General features: G+C 49.2%; 1 protein-coding gene across 3 annotated transcripts in view; it reads left to right on the forward strand.

The window, feature by feature from the left end:
- Positions 1-2,759: 2,759 nt before the first annotated feature.
- Positions 2,760-23,197, forward strand: part of LOC144667922 (growth factor receptor-bound protein 7-like) — a 165,477-nt gene continuing 145,039 nt past the window's right edge. For all 3 annotated transcript variants that reach the window (XM_078529531.1, XM_078529533.1, XM_078529532.1), the window contains exons 1-2: positions 2,760-2,865; positions 8,851-8,944. In XM_078529531.1, coding sequence (XP_078385657.1) covers positions 2,857-2,865; positions 8,851-8,944 — 103 coding nt within the window. In that variant the 5' untranslated portion in view covers positions 2,760-2,856. The remainder of the gene's footprint in view (positions 2,866-8,850; positions 8,945-23,197) is intronic.

The following is a 23,197-nucleotide window of genomic DNA, read 5'->3' on the forward strand; positions in this document are numbered from 1 at the left end:
ATTCTCCCATTGGGGTGATTCATTTCTCTCTATCTTTTACCTCAATCCATATGGATTTTGTTTCTGACCCTTGTATTATCTCTTTGTTTTCCGACTACCATTTTGTTATCTCTAAGTAATGCAGTAACCCCAAAGCCCCCCACTTCCAAGCCTATCCTTTCGAAATATGTTACGACCTGGATTATTGAATTGACAATCCTGTTCTTCTTGTAGCCATTTTTCAGTTATTCCTATTGCATCTGGATCTTTGGGATGAATTATTGATTCCAGTTCCCTCATTTTTTTTTGCTGGTCTGAATGTTGCTGTACAGTCAATTTCAATGTTTTTATTCATTGTTCCTCTCACTTTATTTCTAGCAGTTTTTTTATACTTATCTAATATTACTGTATCTGTTCCCTGATGGTACCCAAGTTCCTCACCTTGGTCTGACCTTTACACTCATCTCCTATTTCTATTATCCCCAGGTTTATTTATCACTTCGTCACCCTATTTTACAAGAGATTACTGGTTACTGTATTACAGCTTAAAATAGTTCATCATGAGATGGGAACAGACACCAACTCTCACTGGGGTACAGTTCCACCCATTACATCTCTAACTTTCCCCAGTTCTGATGAAAGGTCACAGACCTGAAACATTTCTCCAATGAGAAAGAAAAACTGCAAGGGGAGGGCCCATCATCCGTGGTTAACTAAAAAAGTTAAAGATGGTGTCAAACTCAAAGAAAATGTATATAATTACGCAAAGATGGGTGGCAGGTCAGAAGATTGGAATGAATATATAGAACACCAAAGAATGGCAAGAAGATTACCAAGGAGGGAAAAATTAGAGTATGAGAGAAAGATAGCTGGTAATATAAAGATGGAAAGTAAGAGTTTCTATGGATATTTAAATAAGAAAAGAGTTAACAAAGTGTGTGTTGTTCTGGGGAATTGATAATGGAAAGTAGTGAGATGGCGGATGAATTAAACAGACATTTTGCTTCAGTCTTCACTGTAGAGAACACAAGTAACATCCTGGAAATAGCTGGGTCTTTTTCTGGTTGGCAGGATGTGACGAATGGTGTGACACAGGAATCAGCGCTGGGGCCTCAACATTTTACAATTTATATAAATGACTTGGATGAAGGGACCGAAGGCATGGTGGCTAAATTTTCTGACGACACAAAGGTAGGTAGGAAAGTAAATTGTGAAGAGGACATAAGGGGGCTAGAAAGGGACATAGATAGGTTAAGTGAGTGGGAAAAGATCTGGCAAATGGAGTATAATGTGGGCAAATGTGAAATTGTTTATTTTGACAGAAAGAATAGAAAAGAAGCTTATTATCTAAATGGTGAGAGATTGCAGAGCTCTGAGATTCAGAGGGATCTGGGTGTCCTAGTGCATGAATTGCAAAAGGCTGGTATGCAGGTGCAGCAAGTAATTCGGAAAACTAATAGAATGTTATCATTTATAGTGAGAGGAATTGATTACAAAAGCAGGGGGATTATGCTTCAGTTGTACAAGACACTGGTGAGACCACAACTAGAATATTGTGTACAGTACTGGCCTTCTTCTTCAAGGAGGGATGTAAATGCATTGGAAGCAGTTCAAAGAAGGTTTACTAGACTAATACCAGGAATGGGAGGGTTGTTTTATGAGATTAGGCTTGTATTTCTCTGGAATTTAGAAGGCTAAGAGGCACCTTGATTGAAACTTTTAAGATCCTGAGTAAGATCCTGAGGGGTCTTGACAGGGTGGATGTGGAGAGGATGTTTCCTCTTGTGGGAGAATCTAGAACCAGGGGTCACTGTTTAAAAATAAAGGGTCACCCATTTAAGACAGAAATGAGGAGAATTTTTTTTCTCTGTCGGTGGGGAGTGAGTCTTCGGAACTCTCTTCCTCAAAAGGCAGTGGAAGCAGAGTCCTTGAATATTTTTAAGGCAGAGCTAGATAGATTCTTGATTAACAAGGGGGTGAAAGGTTATCAGGAGTAGGCAGGAATGTGGAGTTGAGGTTACAATCAGATCAGCCATGGTCTCATTGAATGGTGGAGCAGGCTCGAGGGGCTGAGTGGCCTACACCTGCTCCTAATTCATATGTTCATATGAAGATGTGTTCGTATGTTAACCCTGTTTTTCTCTCTACTCAGATGTTCACCCTAATATGCTGAGGTTTTTTCAGCATTGTCTGTTTTCATTATAGTTCCACGCACACTGACTCTCACTGGGGTACAGTTCCACACACACTGACTCTCACTGGGGTACAGTTCCACACACACTGACTCTCACTGGGGTACAGTTCCACACACACTGACTCTCACTGGGGTACAGTTCCGCACACACTGACTCTCACTGGGGTACAGTTCCACACACACTGACTCTCACTGGGGTACGGGTTCCACACACACTGACTCTCACTGGGGTACAGTTCCAACTTAATGCCATTTAGCAATTGGTGGAATGCCAATAATGAAGTTTAATTTTGCTACTTGCTGTTTAGTATAGTCAGGTTTCCCATTCTGTGTGGAGATCTCTAGTGGTGCTGCCTCGAGGCAAATGCAATTTATACAAACTCCTGTTTAATTAAATTAGAATGAGAAATGCAGTGAGCCGAGTGTAAATTTCTTGTGATACAGGGTTATTGTTGAGGAACCGGCTTGCTTTGCCATTTTGTTAACAGGAGATAGCATTCAGGCATTTCCCAGTGAGTATACAGGGCAGCGACTTGTACCCATTAAGTTACAGCACTCCTTTTGCATGGAGTTGCTGCCAAGTGCTGTTTACTAGTAGAGAACGAGTGGACTGCTTGTGAGGTGGAAGAGTTTTACTGCACAAATACCAGGGTTTCATAACAAGTTTCTTCAACAGCACCCAGATGTTTGAGGTATTCACATTCAACTCTCTGAAATGCTGTGATTCTTGGCTTTGTAAAATGTTTGTAGGACTTACGGGCTTTGTCATTGTGGTGAATAACTGATAGCTCTTTGCCTCAGTGTTAAACAAACCAGCAAGACAACATTCTGCTGGCAATGAATATAAAACATTAACAGAATAAATGTACAGCTGGTACAGTGGCGCGATACTTGGCTCAGTTTGTAGCACATTGTGGACAAAACGAAAAACTTTGAACCTGATATTTTTTTTCTAGATGGGGCTGAAAGAATTGCATTGCAACAGTTCTTAAAGGGGCCAGTAGCCTAATTTGTGAAGCATGAAAGGGATTGTATGATCGGGGAAGAGAATCTCTCAGCTGTCCACAAGGGACAATCTTGAGACCTGTTCCAAGGCCCTGGCTAAATTCCCAAAAACACCAGTATACATTGATCGGGTCTCAGATGTCTTGAATTAATATGTTAGTGTTTAAATGTTCTAAAGCAGGCCTCACTCCTGGACTCCACAAGGTACAGGCAGCTACCTGCGAGGCACTCAGCCTCACTTGTCAGAAGGTGCCAGGCTCCACCTTGATCTGGGCAGATGCTGCAGCTGTGCTCTAGGTTAGAGAAAGGGAATAGGCTCGCCCATTATGGATCAAAACAACAGAGTGACCACTTGAGTGAGGGGTTAGGGACATTGCAGAGGCCATGGGGTTGATCCCAGCAAGTGGTTCAGGGAAGGAGAGGAGAAAGCTGGGTGTGGAGTGGGACTGGGATAGGATAGAAAGCTCCACCCAGACTCATTCCCTCTCCCATTAGCAGAGATGGTGAGGGAGTGTTAGTGGTGCCTATCACTGAAGAGAGTAGCAGTACATCCTCTAGGACACAATTTTGCTATTGGGGTTGTCAGCTGGTTAAAAAACAGTCGGGTGCAGCTACAAACAAACACATTAAGAACTCGAGTATAATCTAAAACTCAAAATATGAGTTCAGAAGGGCTATTTCCACAACACATTTTATGAACTTAGGACATCGCAAAGCGTTTTACAGCCAATGGGGTGCAGTCACTGTTGTAATGTAGGAAATGCAACAGCCAAATTGTGCACAGCAAGATTCCACAAACAGCAATGCAATAATGACTAGATAACCTGTTTTAATGAAGTTGGTTAAGGGATGGATATTGGCCAGGACACAAGGATAACTCTACTGCTCTTCTTCAAATAGTGCCGTTGGAACATTTACATCCACCTGTGAGGGCAAACATGGCCTCAGTTTAAAAGTTTCATCTCAAGGACAGCAGCTCTGGCAGTGCAGCACTCCCTCAGTACTTCACTGGACTGTCAGCTTGAATTTTGTGCTCAAGTCTTTGGAGTGGGACGTCAACCCATAACCTTCTAAATCGGAGCTGAGAGAGCGCTGGTCACTGAGTCACAGTGAATGTTGCATTTGTTCTCTGTGAGGGAGCTCATACCCTCAACACAGCATCAACCACATAGTAAGAGGAGTCAATCCTGGGCAGAAAGCTGGTTGGAATACTCAAAAGTTAAACTCTCTACACTTAGAGATATTGGAAGGATTACAGTGTGAGCATCCACTTGTCAGGTCTGCAAAGTGGCTGTACCTGTTTGTGGTTTGGGCATCTTGCCTCTTGTTAACATAAACTCTGGTCTCACAGTTCCTTTACCAGACGTACATTGGGATGTCAGGTAGAGATGGAGAATCTGGGAAGGCCACTGAGGTGGATGAATAGATTGCTCAACAAATAATTAAATATATTTCTGGAGAGGATTCTGGATAGGGTGCGACAGTGGTAGTTGGGGTTGAGTGCTATGGGGAGAAGGTGGGGTGGATGAGGTTGAGGGATGTGAGGAGATGGTGGGTGGAAGGGTGAGGTTGAGAGATGTGAGGGGATAGTGGGTGAGGTTGAGGGATGTGGGGAGATGGTGAGTGGGTGGGTGAGATTGAGAGATGTGGGGAGATAGGGGTGATGTTGAGGGATGTGAGGAGATGGTGAGTGGGTAGGTGAGATTGAGAGAAGTGGGGAGATGGTGGGTGAGGTTGAGGGATGTGAGGGGATGGTGGGTGAGGTTGAGGGATGTGTGGGGATGGTAGGTGAGGTTGAGGGATGTGAGGGGATGGTGGGTGAGGTTGAGGGATGTGAGGGGATGGTGGGTGATGTTGAGGGGATGGTGGGTGAGGTTGGGGGATGTGAGGGGATGGTGGGTGAGGTTGAGGGATGTGAGGGGATGGTGGGTGAGGTTGAGGGATGTGGGGAGATGGTGGGTGAGGTTGAGGGATGTGGGGAGATGGTGGGTGAGGTTGAGGGATGTGGAGGGATGGTGGGTGAGGTTGAGAGATGGTGGGTGAGGTTGAGGGATCTGGAGGGTAGTGGATGAGGTTGAGGGATGTGAGAGGATGGTGGGTGAGGTTGAGAGATGTGGGGAGATAGTGGGTGAGGTTGAGGGATGTGGGGAGATGGTGGGTGAGGTTGAGGGATGTGGGGAGATGGTGGGTGAGGTTGAGGGATGTGGGAGGATGGTGGGTGAGGTTAAGGGATGCGGGGAGATGGTGGGTGAGGCTGAGGGATGTGGGGAGATGGTGGATGAGGTTGAGGGATGTGGGGAGATGGTGGGTGAGGTTGAGGGGTGTGGGGAGATGGTGGGTGAGGTTGAGGGATGTGGGGAGATGGTGGATGAGGTTGAGGGGTGTGGGGAGATGGTGGGTGAGGTTGAGGGATGTGGGGAGATGGTGGGTGAGGTTGAGGGATGTGAGGGGATGGTGGGTGAGGTTGAGAGATGTGGAGGGATGGTGGATGAGGTTGAGGGATGTGGGGAGATTGTGGATGAGGTTGAGGGGTGTGGGGAGATGATGGGTGAGGTTGAGGGGTGTGGGGAGATGGTGGGTGAGGTTGAGGGGTGTGGGGAGATGATGGGTGAGGTTGAGGGGTGTGGGGAGATGGTGGGTGAGGTTGAGGGATGTGGGGAGATGGTGGGTGAGGTTGAGGGATGTGAGGGGATGGTGGATGAGGTTGAGGGGTGTGGGGAGATGGTGGATGAGGTTGAGGGATGGTGGGTGAGGTTGAGGGATGTGGGGAGATGGTGGGTGAGGTTGAGGGATGTGGGGAGATGGTGGATGAGGTTGAGGGATGGTGGGTGAGGTTGAGGGATGTGGGGAGATGGTGGGTGAGGTTGAGGGGTGTGGGGAGATGGTGGATTAGGTTGAGGGATGGTGGGTGAGGTTGAGTGATGTGGGGAGATGGTGGGTGAGGTTGAGGGGTGTGGGGAGATGGTGGATGAGGTTGAGGGATGGTGGGTGAGGTTGAGGGATGTGGGGAGATGGTGGGTGAGGTTGAGGGGTGTGGGGAGATGGTGGATTAGGTTGAGGGATGGTGGGTGAGGTTGAGTGATGTGGGGAGATGGTGGGTGAGGTTGAGGGGTGTGGGGAGATGGTGGATGAGGTTGAGGGGTGTGGGGAGATGATGGGTGAGGTTGAGAGATGTGAGGGGATGGTGGGTGAGGTTGAGGGATGTGGGGGGATGGTGGGTGAGGTTGAGGGATGTGGGGAGATGGTGGGTGAGGTTGAGGGATGTGGGGAGATGGTGTATGAGGTTGAGGGATGTGGGGAGATGGTGGGTGAGGTTGAGGGATGTGGGGGGATGGTGGGTGAGGTTGAGGGATGTGGGGAGATGGTGGGTGAGGTTGAGGGATGTGGGGAGATGGTGGATGAGGTTGAGGGATGTGGGGAGATGGTGGGTGAGGTTGAGGGATGTGGGGAGATGGTGGATGAGGTTGAGGGATGTGGGGAGATGGTGGGTGAGGTTGAGGGATGTGGGGAGATGGTGGGTGAGGTTGAGGGATGTGGGGAGATGGTGGATGAGGTTGAGGGGTGTGGGGAGATGGTGGATGAGGTTGAGGGATGTGGGGGGATGGTGGATGAGTTTGAGGGGTGTGGGGAGATGGTGGGTGAGGTTGAGGGATGTGGGGAGATGGTGGGTGAGGTTGAGGGGTGTGGGGAGATGGTGGGTGAGGTTGAGGGATATCGAGGGATGGTGAGTGACGTTAAGGTCAGTTAATAAGGGACTGAGTTGTTGGACGCTGAGATTTTCCTGTTCTTCAAGGTTCTTAGGTTTTTAAGTGATCATTAACCATTATCCAGAATGTTTATAAAGATTTCTGCCTGATCAAATTGCACCAGCTCAAAATTTTGTAATTGTATTTTTTTACAGTTCAGGCAACTTCAATACCTGTGGATATTTTAAATAAAAACACTTTGATCAATGGAGATTTGGGCTCTTCAAACTTGTTTCAAAAATGCCAGTGACAGTGAATTATTGTTAGACAGTCACACGATTCCTAATCTTGAAAGAAAATAATTAAAAGCAGAAGTGTTGAGAGAATAACTAAACTGTGTGGAGTGACAAATGTTTGTGGTCCAGTCCCCCAACAACTGCACTAACAACTTACCAAAAGCCCAGCTCAAACTGAACATGCCCATTACTGCAAAGACTGATACACAGCGCATGGAACTTAGTCCTGAGTCACAGCTTTGATGGTTTTTCAGATCAATTTAGGATTAAGTGGGTGAACCCAGGCATTAGATTAGAATTCATAGAATCACACAGTAAGAAGGAGGCTACTTGGCCCATCATTCTAATGATAACTCTCCAAAGGAGCTAGCCAATCAGTCCCACTCCCCTGCTCCCTCTCTCTAACCTTGTAAACTTTTAATCTTCAGAAATATATCCAATTCCCTTTGGTAAATTACTACTGAATCTTTGAAAGTTTCTCCTTATTTCCTCTAGTATAATCCATAACTGTGAACACGTCTCCTAAATCTCCCCAAAATCTTTTAGCTCCAGGCTGGATAGGCGCTGACATTCCGTTCTTCATCCTACTAATGATATTCTGGGTATAGGAATCTCTGTGGTGGAGAGAGGAACAGGTTTTGCATTTTTTCCAGCAACTCCAGGCCAGGAAGTAATGAGCAGATTCAGGTAAACTCTCCAATACTTACAGCACATACTTCATTCCACCAGCGGGCCCTGTGATGTTGTCAATTATTGTTGAATAATACGGTTGGTTTTATGCTCGAGGCGTGCACACGTTGGGAGCTGGGTTGAGAGTTTCGGGATAGCCAAAAATGCGTGGGAAATTGTGCTCCCTGTGTTACCCAGGAAGGAAATGTCATATATGGAAATCCAGTAACTAGGACTGAGTAGCAATACATAGAAACTAGGAACAGGAGCAGGCCGTTCATCCCTTTGAGCCTCCTCTGCCATTCAATATGATCATGGCTGATCCCTTATCTCAACGCCACATTCTCGCTTTCTCTCCTTACCTCTTAAGGCCACTAATATCCAAAATTTTATCAATTTCTTTCTTGAATACACTCAGTGACCCAGCCTCCACAGCCTTCTGTGGTAGACAATTCCATAGGTTGACCACCCTCTGAGTGAGGAAATATTTCCTCATCTCAGTCCTAAATGGTCTGCCCCGTATCCTGAGACTGTGGCCCCTGGTTCTAGACTCCCCAATCAGGGGAAACATCCTCCCTGCAACCAATCTGATCTTCGAGGGATAGCCCACCACCACCACCTGCACGCAACCCCAACAAGCTTTTCAGGCTTCCCATGTGGTGACTCAGTGGCCAGTTCTGGTTGAATACCTGCAGTGATGGGATGAGGCCATTAAGTGGGCATTAATTGCCCAATTAAGGGCCTCAATTGGTGGCAGGGCTGGAAGGCCAACAGTGAGCCTTCTCGCCCCAGACTTAATCAAGGCTGAGGCAGGAAAGCGGCAACAACCCCACCCCGCACCCTCCGCCCAATTAAATCGCCTCCCTCCTGTCTCCAAACCCGCCTCAGGGGAGGGCATTAAACTCTGCCTGTTAACTCTGTCTCTCTCTCCACACATGCTGCCTGTCCTGCTGAGTATTTTTAGAACTTTCTATTTTTCTATTGTATATGGAAGTTCTCATTCAATTCCTTGTGTTTGCAGGAAAATGTGGAGAAGAGACCAATCTGTAGGTTGCGGGAGTGGATTAGAGGTCAGCATCAGGTATTATCCAATGATACCACAACCAAACGCCAAGGTAGGAGAGACTAACTGCATCGATGACATGAAATTGTCCAAAGCATTCTTTCTCCTGTAACCAAATACTGTGATCTGGTTAGAGGTCTCACGGACACACAATGAAACAAACCATTTTTGCAGCTCAGTTTGAAGATGCCATTGTCAGTGTTCCATGAGATGTGATGCATGTGTGACTGAGGTGAAACTCACACCCAAATAGAATAGACTGACAGTAAAGCATACAGAAAATGGAGCTAAAGGCACCTATAGTGGATTCCTCTTTGAGAAGTTCACAGAATGAAGCTGAAAATTGTGTGACGCAAGTGTACAAATTGAGCAGTTTATAAGGTTATCTGTGCCACATGACCATAACTCACTCCCGGGTATCTGTTATTCTATATATAAAGCCCCACCAAACCTCTTGATTATATTCTAGTCTGTAACTCACTCACGGGTATCTGTTATGCTATATATAAACCCCCCAAACCCCTCGATTATATTCCAGTCTGTAACTCACTCCTGTGTATCTGTTATTCTATATATAAACCCTCCCAACACCACGATTAGATTCCAGCCTGTAACATAAGAACAAAAGAAACTGGTGGAGTGATCCATTTGGCCCCTTGAGCTGCCAGCATTCAGTAAGACGATGACTGATCTAATTGGCCTTAGCTCCACTTCCCTGCCTGCCCCCCAATAACCCTAGTCTCTCTTGTAGATCAAAAATCTGTCTAACTCAGCCTTGGATATACTCAACGCCCCAGCCCCCACTGCTCTCTGGGGAAGAGAATTCCAAAGATTAATGACCCTCTGAGAGAAGAAATTCTTCTTCATCTCCATCTTAAAAGGGAGATCCCTTAGTTTGAGATTGTGTCCTGTAGTTCTAGATTCCTCTCAGCATCTACCCTGTCAGGCCCCCCTCTGAATCTTATATAATATCACCTTTCATTCTTCTAAACTCCAATGAGTATAGGCCCAATCTGCGCATTCTTTCCTCATAAGATAACCCGTTCATCCCAGGAATCAACCGAGTGAATCTTCTCTGAACTGCCTCCAAGACTCACTCTCTCCTGGGTATCTGTTATTTTATAGGAACATTCACACCACACAAGTGCCAGGCAATGATCATCTCCAACAAGAGAGAATCTATCCATCGTCCCATGACATTCAATGGCATTACGATTGCTGAATCCCCCACCATTAACATCCTGGGGGGTGCCATTGACCAGAAATTGAACTAGACGAGCCATATAAATACAGTGACTTCAAGAGCAGGTCAGAGACTGGGAATTCTGCGGCAAGTAACTCACCTCCTGACTCCCCAAAGCCTGTCCACCACCTACAAGGCACAAGTCAGGAGTGTGATGGAATACTCCCCGCTTGCCCGGATCAGTGCAGCTCCAACGACACTCAAGAAGCTTGACACCATCTAGGACAAAGCAGCCCACTTGATTGGCACCCCATCCACAAACATTCACTCCCTCCATCACCAACGCACAGTGGCAGCAGTGTGTGCACCACCTACAAGATGCACTGCAGGAAACCTCCTTCAACAGCACCTTCCAAATCCACGACCACTACCATCTAGAAGGATAAGGGCAGCAGATGCACGGAAACACCACCACCTGCAAGTTCCTCTTCAAGCCACACACCATTCTGACTTGGAGCTATAATGCCGTTCCTTCACTGTCGCTGGGTCAAAATCCTGGAAATCCCTCCCTAACAGCACTGTGGGTGTACTTACACCAGGTGGATTGCAGCAGTTCAATAAGGTGGCTCACCACCACCTTCTCAAGGGCAATTAGGGCAATAATATCACCTTTCATTCTTCTAAACGCCAATGAGTATAGGCCAAATCTTTGCCAGCAACAGCCACACCCCATGAAAGAATTTTTCAAAAATAAACCCACAGAACATTCCCTTTGCGTTTTTCTGTCAAGGAAAATTTCTTGCTGAAACTTCCATAAGCAGGACCTGTGCAAGGACAGGTAAGACCATAAGACTTAGGAGGAGAAGTAGGCCATTCAGCCCATCGAGTCTGCTCCGCCATTCAATGAAATCATGGCTGCTCTGATAATCCTCAACTCCACTTTCCTGCCTTTTCCCCATAACCCTTGATTCCCTTACTGATTAAAAATCTGTCTATCTCAGCCTTGAATATACTTAACGACCCAGCCTCTACACCCCTCTGGGGTAAAGAATTCCACAGGTTCACTACCCTCTGAGAGAAGAAATTCCCCCTCATCTCTGTCTTAAATGGGCGACCCCTTACCCTGATATTATGGCCTTTGGTCCTAGACTCTCCCACAAGGTGAAACAACCTCTCAGCATCCACCCTGTCCAGCTTCCGAAGAATGTTATGGGCAGGAGCTTTCGCTGAGTGAGTGGGCATGTGCCCGACCCGCTCGAGTGCAAAATGATGTGCGATATTTTGGTCAGCGGGCACACGTGGCAGTCGGCTGCGCCCCTGTCAACAATTAACAGGCATGTTAAGGCCATTAAGGTAATAATTAAATGCACTTTTTCACTGCCCACCCAAACTTCCGGTTGGCGGGCGGAAGGTTCGGCCAGGCAGTCTTTGGATTTTTTATGAAACCTCATCCACGGGCAGGATGAGGTTTCCAACAGGAATTAAAAATAAAGTGAAGACGTTTCAATCTCATTTATAACATGTCCCTGCTCATGTGACATGGTTTTAACATTTTTCAATTCTTTACTTATGTTTTTAAAAATCTTCAGCCCCCTGAGGCAGCTCTGTGCCTTCAGCGCGCACACCCGCGCATATGCGCAAACTTCTGCCCTTGCCATTCTCCTGCCCTCACCCTGGCAGAGCTCAGTGTTGCAGCGCGCATGAAATCACAGTCGGGGCCCAATATTGGGCAGCGGTCGGTTTCCCGACTGCTCCCAGGCCTGCCCGCCACGCGCGCCCGACAAGGTAAAAATTCTCCCCTATATGTTTCAATAAGGTCGCCTCTCATTCTTCTAAACTCCAGTGAGTACAGGCCCAACCCCTACTCAACCTAAAAACAAAAAACTACTGCGGATGCTGGAAATCCAAAACAAAAACAGAATTACCTGGAAAAACTCAGCAGGTCTGGCAGCATCGGCGGAGAAGAAAAGAGTTGACGTTTCGACTCGAAACGTCAACTCTTTTCTTCTCCGCCGATACTGCCAGACCTGCTGAGTTTTTCCAAGTAATTCTGTTTTTGCCCTACTCAACCTAGTCCAGTTCAGTTTCTGGTCAATGGTAACCCCCAGGATGTTGATAATGGGGGATTCAGTGATGGTAATGCCATTGAACATCAAGGGGTGATGGTTTGATTCTCTCTTGTTGGAGATGGTCATTGCCTGACACTTGTGTGGTGCGAATGTTACTTGCCACTTATCAGCCCAAGCCTGGATATTGTCCAGGTCTTTCTGCATTTGGGCATGGACTGTTTCAGTATTTGAGGAATCGCGAATGGTGCAGAACATTGTGCAGCCATCAGCAAACATCCCCACTTCTGATTTATGATGGAAAGAAGGTCATTGATGAAGCAGCTGAAGATGTTTGGGCCTAGGACACTACCCTGAGGAACTCCTGCAGTGATGTCCTGGAGCTGAGATGACTGACCTCCAACAACCACAACCAACTTCCTTTGTGCTAGATATGACTCTGCCCATTTGATTTTCCCAATCTATATGAAGATTAAAGTCACCCATATTTAATCTACTGCCATTTATTTACTGTTATGTCCTTTAGAACTCGGCCAGCTCAGTCAATAGTGGTACTGCCGAATCACTCTTGCTGATGGATATTGAAGTCCCCCACCCAGAGTATATTCTGTGTCCTTGTCACCCTCAGTGCTTCCTCCAAATGGTGTTCATTGTGATGAGGATTCATGAGCTGAGGGAGGACGGTACGTGGTAATCAGCAGGTTTCCTTGCCCATGTTTGACCTGATGCCATGAGGCTTCATGGGGTCCAGAGTCGATGTTGAGGACTCCCAGGGCAACTCCCTCCCAACTGTATACCACTGTAAATATTGTCCAATATCCTGTTCCAGCACTGATGGGAATAGGACTTGGAGAATTATAGTAAGCTAGTTCCATTCCTCTAACTGTGTATTCACCATACCTGTCTTGAGTGTTCACACTCTTAGGTCAGAGGCTAGGAATTCTGTGGCAGATAACTCACCTCCGGTCTCCCCTGAGCTTTTCGACCATCTACAAGGCACAAGTCAGGAGTGTGATGGGATACTCTCTACTTGCCAGGATGAATAGAGCTCCAACAACACTCAAAAAGCAGATACCATCCAGGATAAAGCTTGATTGGCACCCCATCCACCACCTTGAACATTCACTCCCTCCACCACTGGCGCACAGTAGCAGCAGTGTGTGCCATCTACAAGATGCACTTCAGCAACTTACCAAGGCTCCTTCGAAGCACCTTCCAAACCCACAATGTCTAGCACCAAGAAGGACAAGGGCACCTAGAAGGACAAGAGCAGCAGATAGCTGCAGTTCCCCTCTAAGCCACACTTGGAAATATATCGCCGTTCCTTCATTGTTGCTGGGTCAAAATTCTGGAACTCCCTTCCTAGCAGCACTGTGGGTGTACTTACACCACATGGACTGCAACGGTTCAAGAAGGCAGCTCACCACCATCTTTTCAAGGGCAATTAGAGATGGGCGGTAAATGCTGGCCCAGCCAGCAAAGCCCACATCCAATGAATGATTACATGAAACTCGTTCTGTACTCGTTTTATTGTTCACAAGTGCAGCATATTTAGTGCTTGATTTCCGACAAGCATTCTTCCTTCAAAGTATAGTTACAGTGTCCATCCCCTATTCCCTTACCCTCCTGAATTAAATGTCATGGGATAAGGAATTACTGTCAATGATACAGCATGACTTGACAGGAAGGAACATTGTTACACTCAGTGGGCAGGATTTTCAGGTCGTTGGGTAAGCGCGGCGGGTGGGCCTGGGAGCGGTCAGGAAATGGCACGCTGCCCACGATCGGCCCCCAACCGCGATTTCACGCTGCCAGCGTGAAGCCTGCGCTGAGAAGCTCAGCGCCACTGGGTTGGGGGCGGGAGGAGGGCGAGGGCTGAAGTCAGCACAGGCGCGGGGGAGCGTGCAATGAAAGCTCCCTGAAGGCAGAGAGCTGCCTCAGGGAGCTAAAGCATTTTAAACCAATGAATAAAGTTTTTAAAATTCTAGAAAAACTGTCCACACAGCGGACTCATTCACCTTAACGTGTAGATTTGAAAAGTTCTGCCCAAAACTTTTTATTTTTTATTTAATTACGAAAACCTCAGCCCACCTGTGGATGAGGTTTCCTCAAAAATACAAAGGCCACCTGGCCGATTCGCTCGCCCACCAACCATAATGTTGGACGGGCAGTGAAAAATACAGGTTAATTAATTGGTTAATGGCCTTAATAAGCCTCTTAATTGTTGGCGGGCACACTGCCAACTCTTTTGCATGTCCGCCAACTAAAATACCATGCAAGTGTGCAATGACGTCGGGATGCTCGCCCTACGTCATCGTGCACTATTTCACGCTCGGGCGTGAGAGGCACACACTCACACGCCAAGAGGAAAATTCTGCCCGGTATTTCTGCCCTGTTTTGGCTCAGACTTTCTCCAGGTTCCTGCTTCATTCAAACCGAAACCACCAGGCACACAAGTCCCTTTAACAACACAAGTGTGCCCATTAGTGCTGAACAACGTCATTTAAATCTTTGCTGGGTGGCCGCACTACCATGGAAACAATAGTTAAGTGCTGACATTTCCACAGTGATTTGACATCCACTGTTCAAGAAGCTGATTCTAGAGAATCATAAAGAACACCGACCCAAAGAGAGCTGGGGAGTGATTCAAAGGAAGCTGTTTAATCGCTTTCAGATGAAGCTCTGAATTAAAAGTCAGTCTGAATGTGTACAGGTGTTTTAAACCTGACTCATTCCATTCAGAGGTGGGGTAATATTGGCTGGGAGACTCTGTAAAGCAGGCAAACCTTAGGGCTGGGTTTGGGGGATTACCATCCGGATTAACCCTTTGTGGCTGTGTATCAGACAGTCCAGGATCAATCATCAACACGAGAAACTAACACAGAATCTGAGTTCTTGTTGCTCACAGCCGGTTGCCTCAGAGATTGTGGTGTGGGCAAGGCCAGAGCCTAGGGCAGTAAACGTCAGTTTGGAAATAAGCCAATATAGTGTCAGCATCTCAAGCAAACAGCTCGGATCGTGTCAGCTCTCGCATGCAATTGGTCTTGCAACACTCCAAATAAAATAAGAAAAAAGCACCTTTAATAAGCTAGTCGTTCCACAGATATAAGTTCAGAATAGACAAGCATCCTTCCTACTAGAGACATGATTATGGTCTGAGTACAAGGCTGTCTTATCTCTAGCAGATAGATCAAGGTCCTTGAGCAGAAGGATATGTTCTGTTTGTGTCTTGGCCTTCACTCAGTGGATGAAGGTGGGAGTCAATTTCTGGTGGCTTCATTTCTTGCAGTCAGAAGAAGGACCTGCAAGTTTCCTTGACCATCGTTTGAGTTTTTGGGACAAGGCGATTGGACATTTTAACCCATGACCTTTGGTTATTAAGGAATTAACAGCCAATTGAGAGAGGCTAACCTAGCTGTGACTATCAGCATTACACAATCAGGATTCACCCAATTAAATCCACAAACAGGACTGTCCAGGCAGACCGATCGTGTCACCCTGTTCCTGCCCCACGGAACTCATTTCTTGCTACCTTGACCCCATTCTCTCTCCCCTTGTCCAGTCCCTTCCCACCTACATCCGTGATTCCTCTGACACCCTACATCATATCAACAATTTACAGTTCCCTGGCCCCAACCACCTCCTCTTCACCATGGACGTCCAATCCCTCTACACCTCCATTCCCCACCGGGATGGTCTGATCGCTCTCCGTTTCTTCCTCGAACAGAGGCCCCAACAATCCCCATCCACCACTACTCTCCTCCGTCTGGCTGAACTTGTTCTCACACTGAACAATTTCTCCTTTAACTCCTCTCACTTCCTCCAAATAAAAGGTGTGGCTATGGGTACCCGCATGGGCCCCAGCTATGCCTGTCTCTCTATGGGGTATGTGGAACATTCCTTGTTCCAGTCCTATTCCGGCCCCCTCCCACAACTCTTTCTCCGGTACATCGATGATTGCTTCGGTGCTGCTTCATGCTCTCGTCTGGACCTGGAAAAATTTATTAATTTTGCTTTCAATTTCCACCCTCCATCATTTTCACATGGTCCATCTCTGACACTTCCCTTCCCTTCCTTAACCTCTCTGTCTCAATTTCTGGTGATAGACTGTCCACCAATATTCATTACAAGCCTACCGACTCTCATAGCTACCTCGACTACAGCTCCTCACACCCCGCTTCCTGTAAGGACTCCAATCCATTCTCTCAGTTCCTTCACCTCCGTCACATCTGTCCTGATGATGCCACTTTCAAAAACAGTTCCACTGTCTTCCTTCTTCCTTAACCAAGGTTTTCCACCCATGGTGGTTGACAAGGCCCTCAACCGTGTCCGGCCCATCTCCTGTGCATCCGCCCTCACACCTTCCTCTCCCTCCCAGAAACATGATAGGGTCCCCCTTGTCCTCACTTATCACCCCACCAGCCTCCGCATTCAAAGGATCATCCTCCACCATTTCCGCCAACTCCAGCATGATGCCACCACCAAACACATCTTCCCTACACCCCCACCGGCAGGATCATTCCCTCTGGGACACACTGGTCCACTCCTCCATCACCCCCTACACCTCAACCCCCTCCCACAGCACCTTCCCATGCAACCGCAGAAGGTGCAACACCTGCCCCTTTACTTCCCCTCTCCTCACCGTCCAAGGGCCCAAACACTCCTTTCAAGTGAAGCAGCATTTCACTTGCACTTCCCTCAATTTAGTATACTGCATTCGCTGCTCCCAATGCGGTTTCTTCTACATTGGAGAGACCAAACGCAGACTGGGTGACCGCTTTGCGGAACACCTTCGGTCTGTCTGCAAGCATGACCCAGACCTCCCTGTCGCTTGCCATTTCAACACTCCACCCTGCTCTCATGCCCACATGTCCGTCCTTGGCCTGCTGCATTGTTCCAGTGAAGCTCAACGCAAACTGGAGGAACAGCACCTCATCTTCCGACTAGGCACTTTACAGCCTCCCGGACTGAATATTGAGTTCAACAATTTTAGATCATGAACTCTCTCCTCCATCCTCACCCCTTTCCGATCCCCCTTTTTTCCGATAATTTATATAGATTTTTCTTTTCCCACCTATTTCCATTATTTTTAAATGTATTTCCATCCATTGTTTTATCTTTGCCTTTTAGCCTATTTCGATCCCTTCCCCCCACCCCACCCCAACTAGGGCTATCTGTACCTTTATTATCACGTTCCTTAGATAATATCACCAGCTTCAACACCTCTTTGTCCCTTTGTCTATGACATCTTTTGGTTATCTCCACCTATCACTGGCCCTCTATCCAGCTCTACTTGTCCCACCCACCCTTAAACCAGCTTATATTTCACCTCTTTTCTATTTTTCCTTAGTTCTGTTGAAGAGTCATACGGACTTGAAACGTTAACTGTGTTCCTCTCCGCAGATGCTGTCAGACCTGCTGAGTTTTTCCAGGTATTTTTATTTTTGTTCTGGATTTCCAGCATCCGCAGTTTTTTGCTTTCACCCAGTTACTATTGGCCCCCTCTAGAATTAACTCAAAGCGACATTGCATACATCCTCAATCTGACTTGATCCCAAACACCTGCTTCACTATCCTTCAGCCAGTTTAAAAAGCTACTGATACCAAAGCACAATCATCTCATTCTCAATACAGAGACCCCAAGAATTCAATGCTGTGAAATAATTATTAAAACTGTACCAAGAACAAATCCCTTGGGGAACATCACCTCTCAGCACTTGCTCAGACCTATTGCCTGTAACTCCCAGTTGAGTGATTTGGTGATTAGACTGAACTCCCCACCCAATACTGGAGCTGCAATCCTGGGCAGTGATCATCTGCTCCCTGACCATCTTTACAGCCCCCGCTGCAGTCTGTCACCTGTTTCCTGTATCTTCAATGCCAGACAGTGAAAATCTAAAGCACCAAACAGAAGCAGCTGATGGAGAGGTGAAGCAGGTAATTGAAATCAGATGAGATGGAGGATAGGTGCGGCTTTACACAGCCTAGCTTTGTGTTTAACGAGAGGGACAAATTAACACACGAAAACAGAACATATTGGAAATACACAGCAGGTCTGTCATTGCCTGAGAGGAAAGGACAGGCTGGTGCTTAGGGTGAGATCTGGTCAGTCACACACCTAAGACAGCAATCTGTCTTTTCCCTTTCCTACACTAATGGATACACTGCAGCTTCCAGGAAGTCAGTGGAATTTGGTCTATAAATTAGAAATTATTGGTGAAGATCTTAGGCAAAATAATTCATTATTCTGGGAATTTCATTTCTAGAAAAAGAGCCAGTAGCATTACTGTGCAATTCCAGAAATGGTAGGTGTTGGGTTCTTGGTAATCGATTTGCTGATGGAGAGGTTTAGCTGTCTGCATTTCCCTTATCTCATCTCCAGGACACCACAACGCAGAACTGAATTCCAACAAGAACTTATGCCTGTTCAGTGCTAGGTCCAGCTCACCGATAGACACCAAGCAGGCACTGGCTGAGGAGCTTAAAACATAACAAAAATAGGGTCAGGAATAGGTCATTCAGCCCCTCGAGCCTGCTCCACTATTCAATAAGATCGTGGTTGATCACATGATCACTTTCCCACATTGTGCCCATAGCCCTTAATTGCCTTAGTGTCCAAAATCTATCGATCCTTGTCTGGAATATATTCAATGACTGAGCATCCACAACTCTAGAGAATTCCAAGGATTCATAACCCTTTGAGTGAAGAAATTTCTCATTATCTCAGCCCGAAATGGCCAAACCCTTATTCTGAGACTGTGACCCCATATTCTAGATTGCCCAGCCAGGGAAAACAACTTCTCAGCCTCCAGTTACTCTCTCAAAGCCCCTAGGAATTTTATGTGTTTCAGTGTGATTACCTCTAATTCTTAGTCTAGCCAGTCTCTCCTCATAGGACAATTCTCTCATCCCAGGAATTAGTCTGTTGAACCTTTGTCACACCTCCTTAGATACAGAGGCTGAAACTGCACACAGTACTCCAGGTGTGGCCTCAAAATAGAACTTATTTAATTGCAGAAAGACTTCTTTACTCTGACTCCAAACCCTTTGTAATAAAGGCTAACATACCATTTGCTTTCCTAATTGCTTGCTGTACCTGCATGTTAACTTATTGTGATATCCAATTACAACCAAGCCTAGAATTACAACATATTTCCAGCACAGAAACAGGCCATTCAACCCATCTGCTCCATGCTGATGTTTATCTCCACACCAGACTCCTCCAACCCCTCTTCATCCCACCCTATCAGCATATCCTTCTATTCCTTTCTCTCCCTCATGTTTTTAATCCTTAAATTCGTCTACACTATTCACCTCAACCATTTGCGATGGTTGCGAGTTCCAAATTCTCATCACACCCGTCCAAAGTCAATGGAATTTTTGCTGGCCCCTCTTATTTTTTACCCTATCCACCACAGGCAGGACCAGAAAATCCCAACCATAATTTTCAGTGCCTCTATCAGGTCACCCTTCAGCATTCCCCATTCGTCAGGAGAGAGAGATGTCCCAACTTCCTCTCCCACACCCTCTCCCCTCTACCTTCTCCCCCTTCTCCCCACCTCCCTCACCCCACCCCTTTCTCCAAACTCTCAGCCCCATCTCTCTGCCTTCCTCTCCCCCAACTCCCTCAAACCCATTCCCTTCTCTCCCTCTCTCTCTCCCTGCCCACCTCCTCTCTAACTCTCCTCCCCCTCTCAATGCCACGCCTCATCCCCTTTCTCCAATTCCCATCCCCCTGCCCGCTCTCCCCGGCTTGTCTCTGCACCTCCCGCCCCCCCATCTCCCACCCATTTCCCCCTCTCCCTGCCTTTCTCAGCCCCCAATCCTGCACCCTCTCACCAACCCCCACTTTAACATCCCCCGTCATGTTCCCTGCCTCCTCTCCTCATCCCTCTCTCCTCACCCCCTTGCCCCACTCTCATTGAAATCTCTTCCCCCTCTCCCCAACCCCCTCTCCTGCTCCCCTCTTCACGCCATCTCCCCACGCCCCCTCTCACCCACCGCCCTCTCCCCATCGCCTCACTCCCCTCCCCCTTCCCCGCCCCTCTCCTCTTCCCCTTTCCCCCTCACCATCCTCTTCTCCCCTTCCTCTCTCTTTGCCCCCTCTCCCCCTCTCCTCGTCCCAGTCTCCACCTTCATTGCACTCCCCCACCTCGCAGCAAGCACCCTCTCCTCACCCCACTCCTGTCTCTTTGCCCCACTCCCCCTCTCTTCATCCCACTCCCCCTCTCCTCACCCCACTCCTGTCTCCTTGCCCCACTCCCCCTCTCCTCACCCCACTCCCCCTCTCCTCATCCCACTCCTGTCTCCTTGCCCCACTCCCCCTCTCCTCATCCCACTCCCCCTCTCCTCACCCCACTCCCCCTCTCCTCATCCCACTCCTGTCTCCTTGCCCCACTCCCCCTCTCCTCATCCCACTCCCCCTCTCCTCACCCCACTCCCCCTCTCCTCATCCCACTCCTGTCTCCTCTCCCCACTCCCTCTCCTCACCCCACTCCCCCTCTCCTCATCCCACTCCCCCTCTCCTCACCCCACTCCCCCTCTCCTCATCCCACTCCTGTCTCCTCTCCCCACTCCCTCTCCTCACCTCACTCCCGCTCTCCTCACCCCACTCTCCCTCTCCCCACCCCACTCCCCCTCCTCTCCCCACTCCCACTCCTCACCCCACTCCCCCTCTCCTCACTCCACTCTCCCTCTCCTCACCCCACTCTCCCTCTCCTCACCCCACTCCCCCTCTCCTCGCCCACTCTCATCTCCTCACCCCACTCCCCCTCTCTTCTCCCCACTCTCCCTCTCCTCGCCCCACTCCCATCTCCTTGCCCCACTCTCCCTCTCCTCGCCCCACTCCCATCTCCTTGCCACACTCCCCCTCTCCTCACCCCACTCTTGCTCTCTTTACCCCACTCCCCCTCTTCACACCCCACTCCCTTCTCCTCGTCCTCTATTCCCTGCTTCCTTCCTCCCTCTTCTCTCCAATTCCCCACCCCCACTCACCCTCTCTCCACTCCTCCGCATCCCCTCTCCCAGCCCCTCTTGCCCTGCCCCATCTCCCCCTCCTCGCTTAACTCTGCCCCCTCATCTCACCCACCTCTCAACCTCTACATGACCTCCTCCTTGTCCCCACTCCCCCTCTCACTGGCCCCCCTCCCCGTCTATTCGCCAGCCCCTCTCCTCGGACCACTCTCCTCCCTCTCCTTGCACCCTCATTCCCTCCCCTCATACAAATCTTTCCCTCTCCTTGTGCATTTCTTCCCCTCTCCTTGCCACCTCTCCATCTCCTCGGACCCCTCTCCCCACTCTCCTCACCCCCTCCCTCCTCTGCTCTCTCCTTTCCTCTCCCCCCTCTCCTCACCCACCACTCCCCCTCTCCTCATTCCCCCATCCCTTTCTTCTCCCTTCCTTCCCCCTCTTCTCCCCATGTCCCTGCCTCACTTGCAATCCTCTCCCCACCCCCACTATCCCCCCTCACCCCCCTCTCCTCCCATCCCCACCCCCTCTCCCTGCCTCCCCTCCCTGCCACCCTCCCCACATCCCTTGTCTGTATCCCTCTTCTCCCTCCTCATCTCCATCTCTCCCTCACCTCTGCCCCCTCTCCCCTCCTCTCTGTCCCCACTCCCCCTCTCCCTGACCTGTCTCCATCCTCTCCTCACCCCCTCTCCCCATCTCCTAGTCCCCATATCCCCTACTTCTCTTCCCCTTCTCCCCGTGCTCTCCCATCCCCTTCTCCTCTTCCCCTCCCCATCTCCTCGCACTTCTCTCCCCAACCCTGCAGCTTCCCTCACCCATAAGACCATAAGACCATAAGACATAGGAGCAGAAATTAGGCCATTCGGCCCATCGAGTCTGCTCCACCATTCAATCATGGCTGATAAGTTTCTCAACCCCACCCCTTCTCCTCTGCCCTCTCTCCCCTCTCCTCTCCCTCCCCTTCTACCCGCACTCCTCTTCCCCCTCCCTGCCCCCCAATCCGCTCTTAATGACCCATCTCAACCCTCTCCCTCCCTCTTTCTCTGCCCCTCTCTTCGCTCCCCCTCTCCCCTTCTCCTCAACACGCTCTCCCCCTCTCCTTGCCCTTCCACTCCCCCCTCTCTGCGTCCAACTACAGGCCACTTCTACCCCCTCATCTTCCCTCCATGCAGTCTTCCCCTCTCCCCTCTCCCCCTTCCCTCTCCCCGCTCTCCTTGCCCCCTTTCCCTTCACCTGTCATTCCTCCCCTCTCTACAACCTCCCACCCAGCCCCCCCTCTCCACCTCCACACTCTCACCTACCCCCTCGGCCCCCCCTCCCCTCCCCCTCCACCCTTTCACCTCCCCCCTCTACTGTCTCACCCCACTTCACTGTCTTCTCTTCCCCTGTCCCCACCCTCACTCACCCCCTCTCCTCTCCTCACCGTGTCTCCTCAGCCCGTCTTCCCACCCCCTGCCACTGCCGCATCTCCCTGCCCCCTCTCTCTGCCCCCTTCTCCACGCTCCCTTCGCCCCCCTTCTCTCTGCCCCCTTTTCCCTGCGCCTTTCTCCCCACCCACTTCTCCCCTCCCCCCTCCTCCCCAGCCCCCCGTCTCCCACTTGATCTCTCCCCGAACCCCCTCTATCCTCTCCCTCACGCTGGCCCCTCATCCCCCTCTCCTCTCACCCCTCTCCTCTCCCACTCTCCACCCCCCTCCTCCCTCTCCTCTCTCCTTCCACCTCTTCTCATCCCCCCTCCTCTCCCCCCTCTCGTCTCCCCCCCTCCCCCCCTCCTCTCCTCTCCCCCTCTCCCCTCCCCCCTCTCCTCTTACCCCTCTCCTCTTACCCCTCTCCTCTCACCTCTCACCTCTCTCCTCTTGCCCCTCTCTCCTCTCCCACTTTCCTCTCTCCCTTCTCCCCTCTCCTTTCCTCTGTCTCCCCCTCCTCTACCCCTCTCCTCTCCCTCCTCTTCTCTTCCACTTCTCCTCTTCCCTTTCCTCTCTCCTCTACCTACACCCTCTCCCTCTCTCCCCACACCCTCTCACTCCTCTCCCTGTCCCCCTCTGTGCTCTCTCTGTACCTCCTCTCTCTCCACCCCTCAATCCCCTTTT

Source organism: Cetorhinus maximus, chromosome 25 (genome assembly GCF_964194155.1).
Source record: "Cetorhinus maximus chromosome 25, sCetMax3.hap1.1, whole genome shotgun sequence".
Lineage (NCBI taxonomy): Eukaryota > Metazoa > Chordata > Chondrichthyes > Lamniformes > Cetorhinidae > Cetorhinus > Cetorhinus maximus.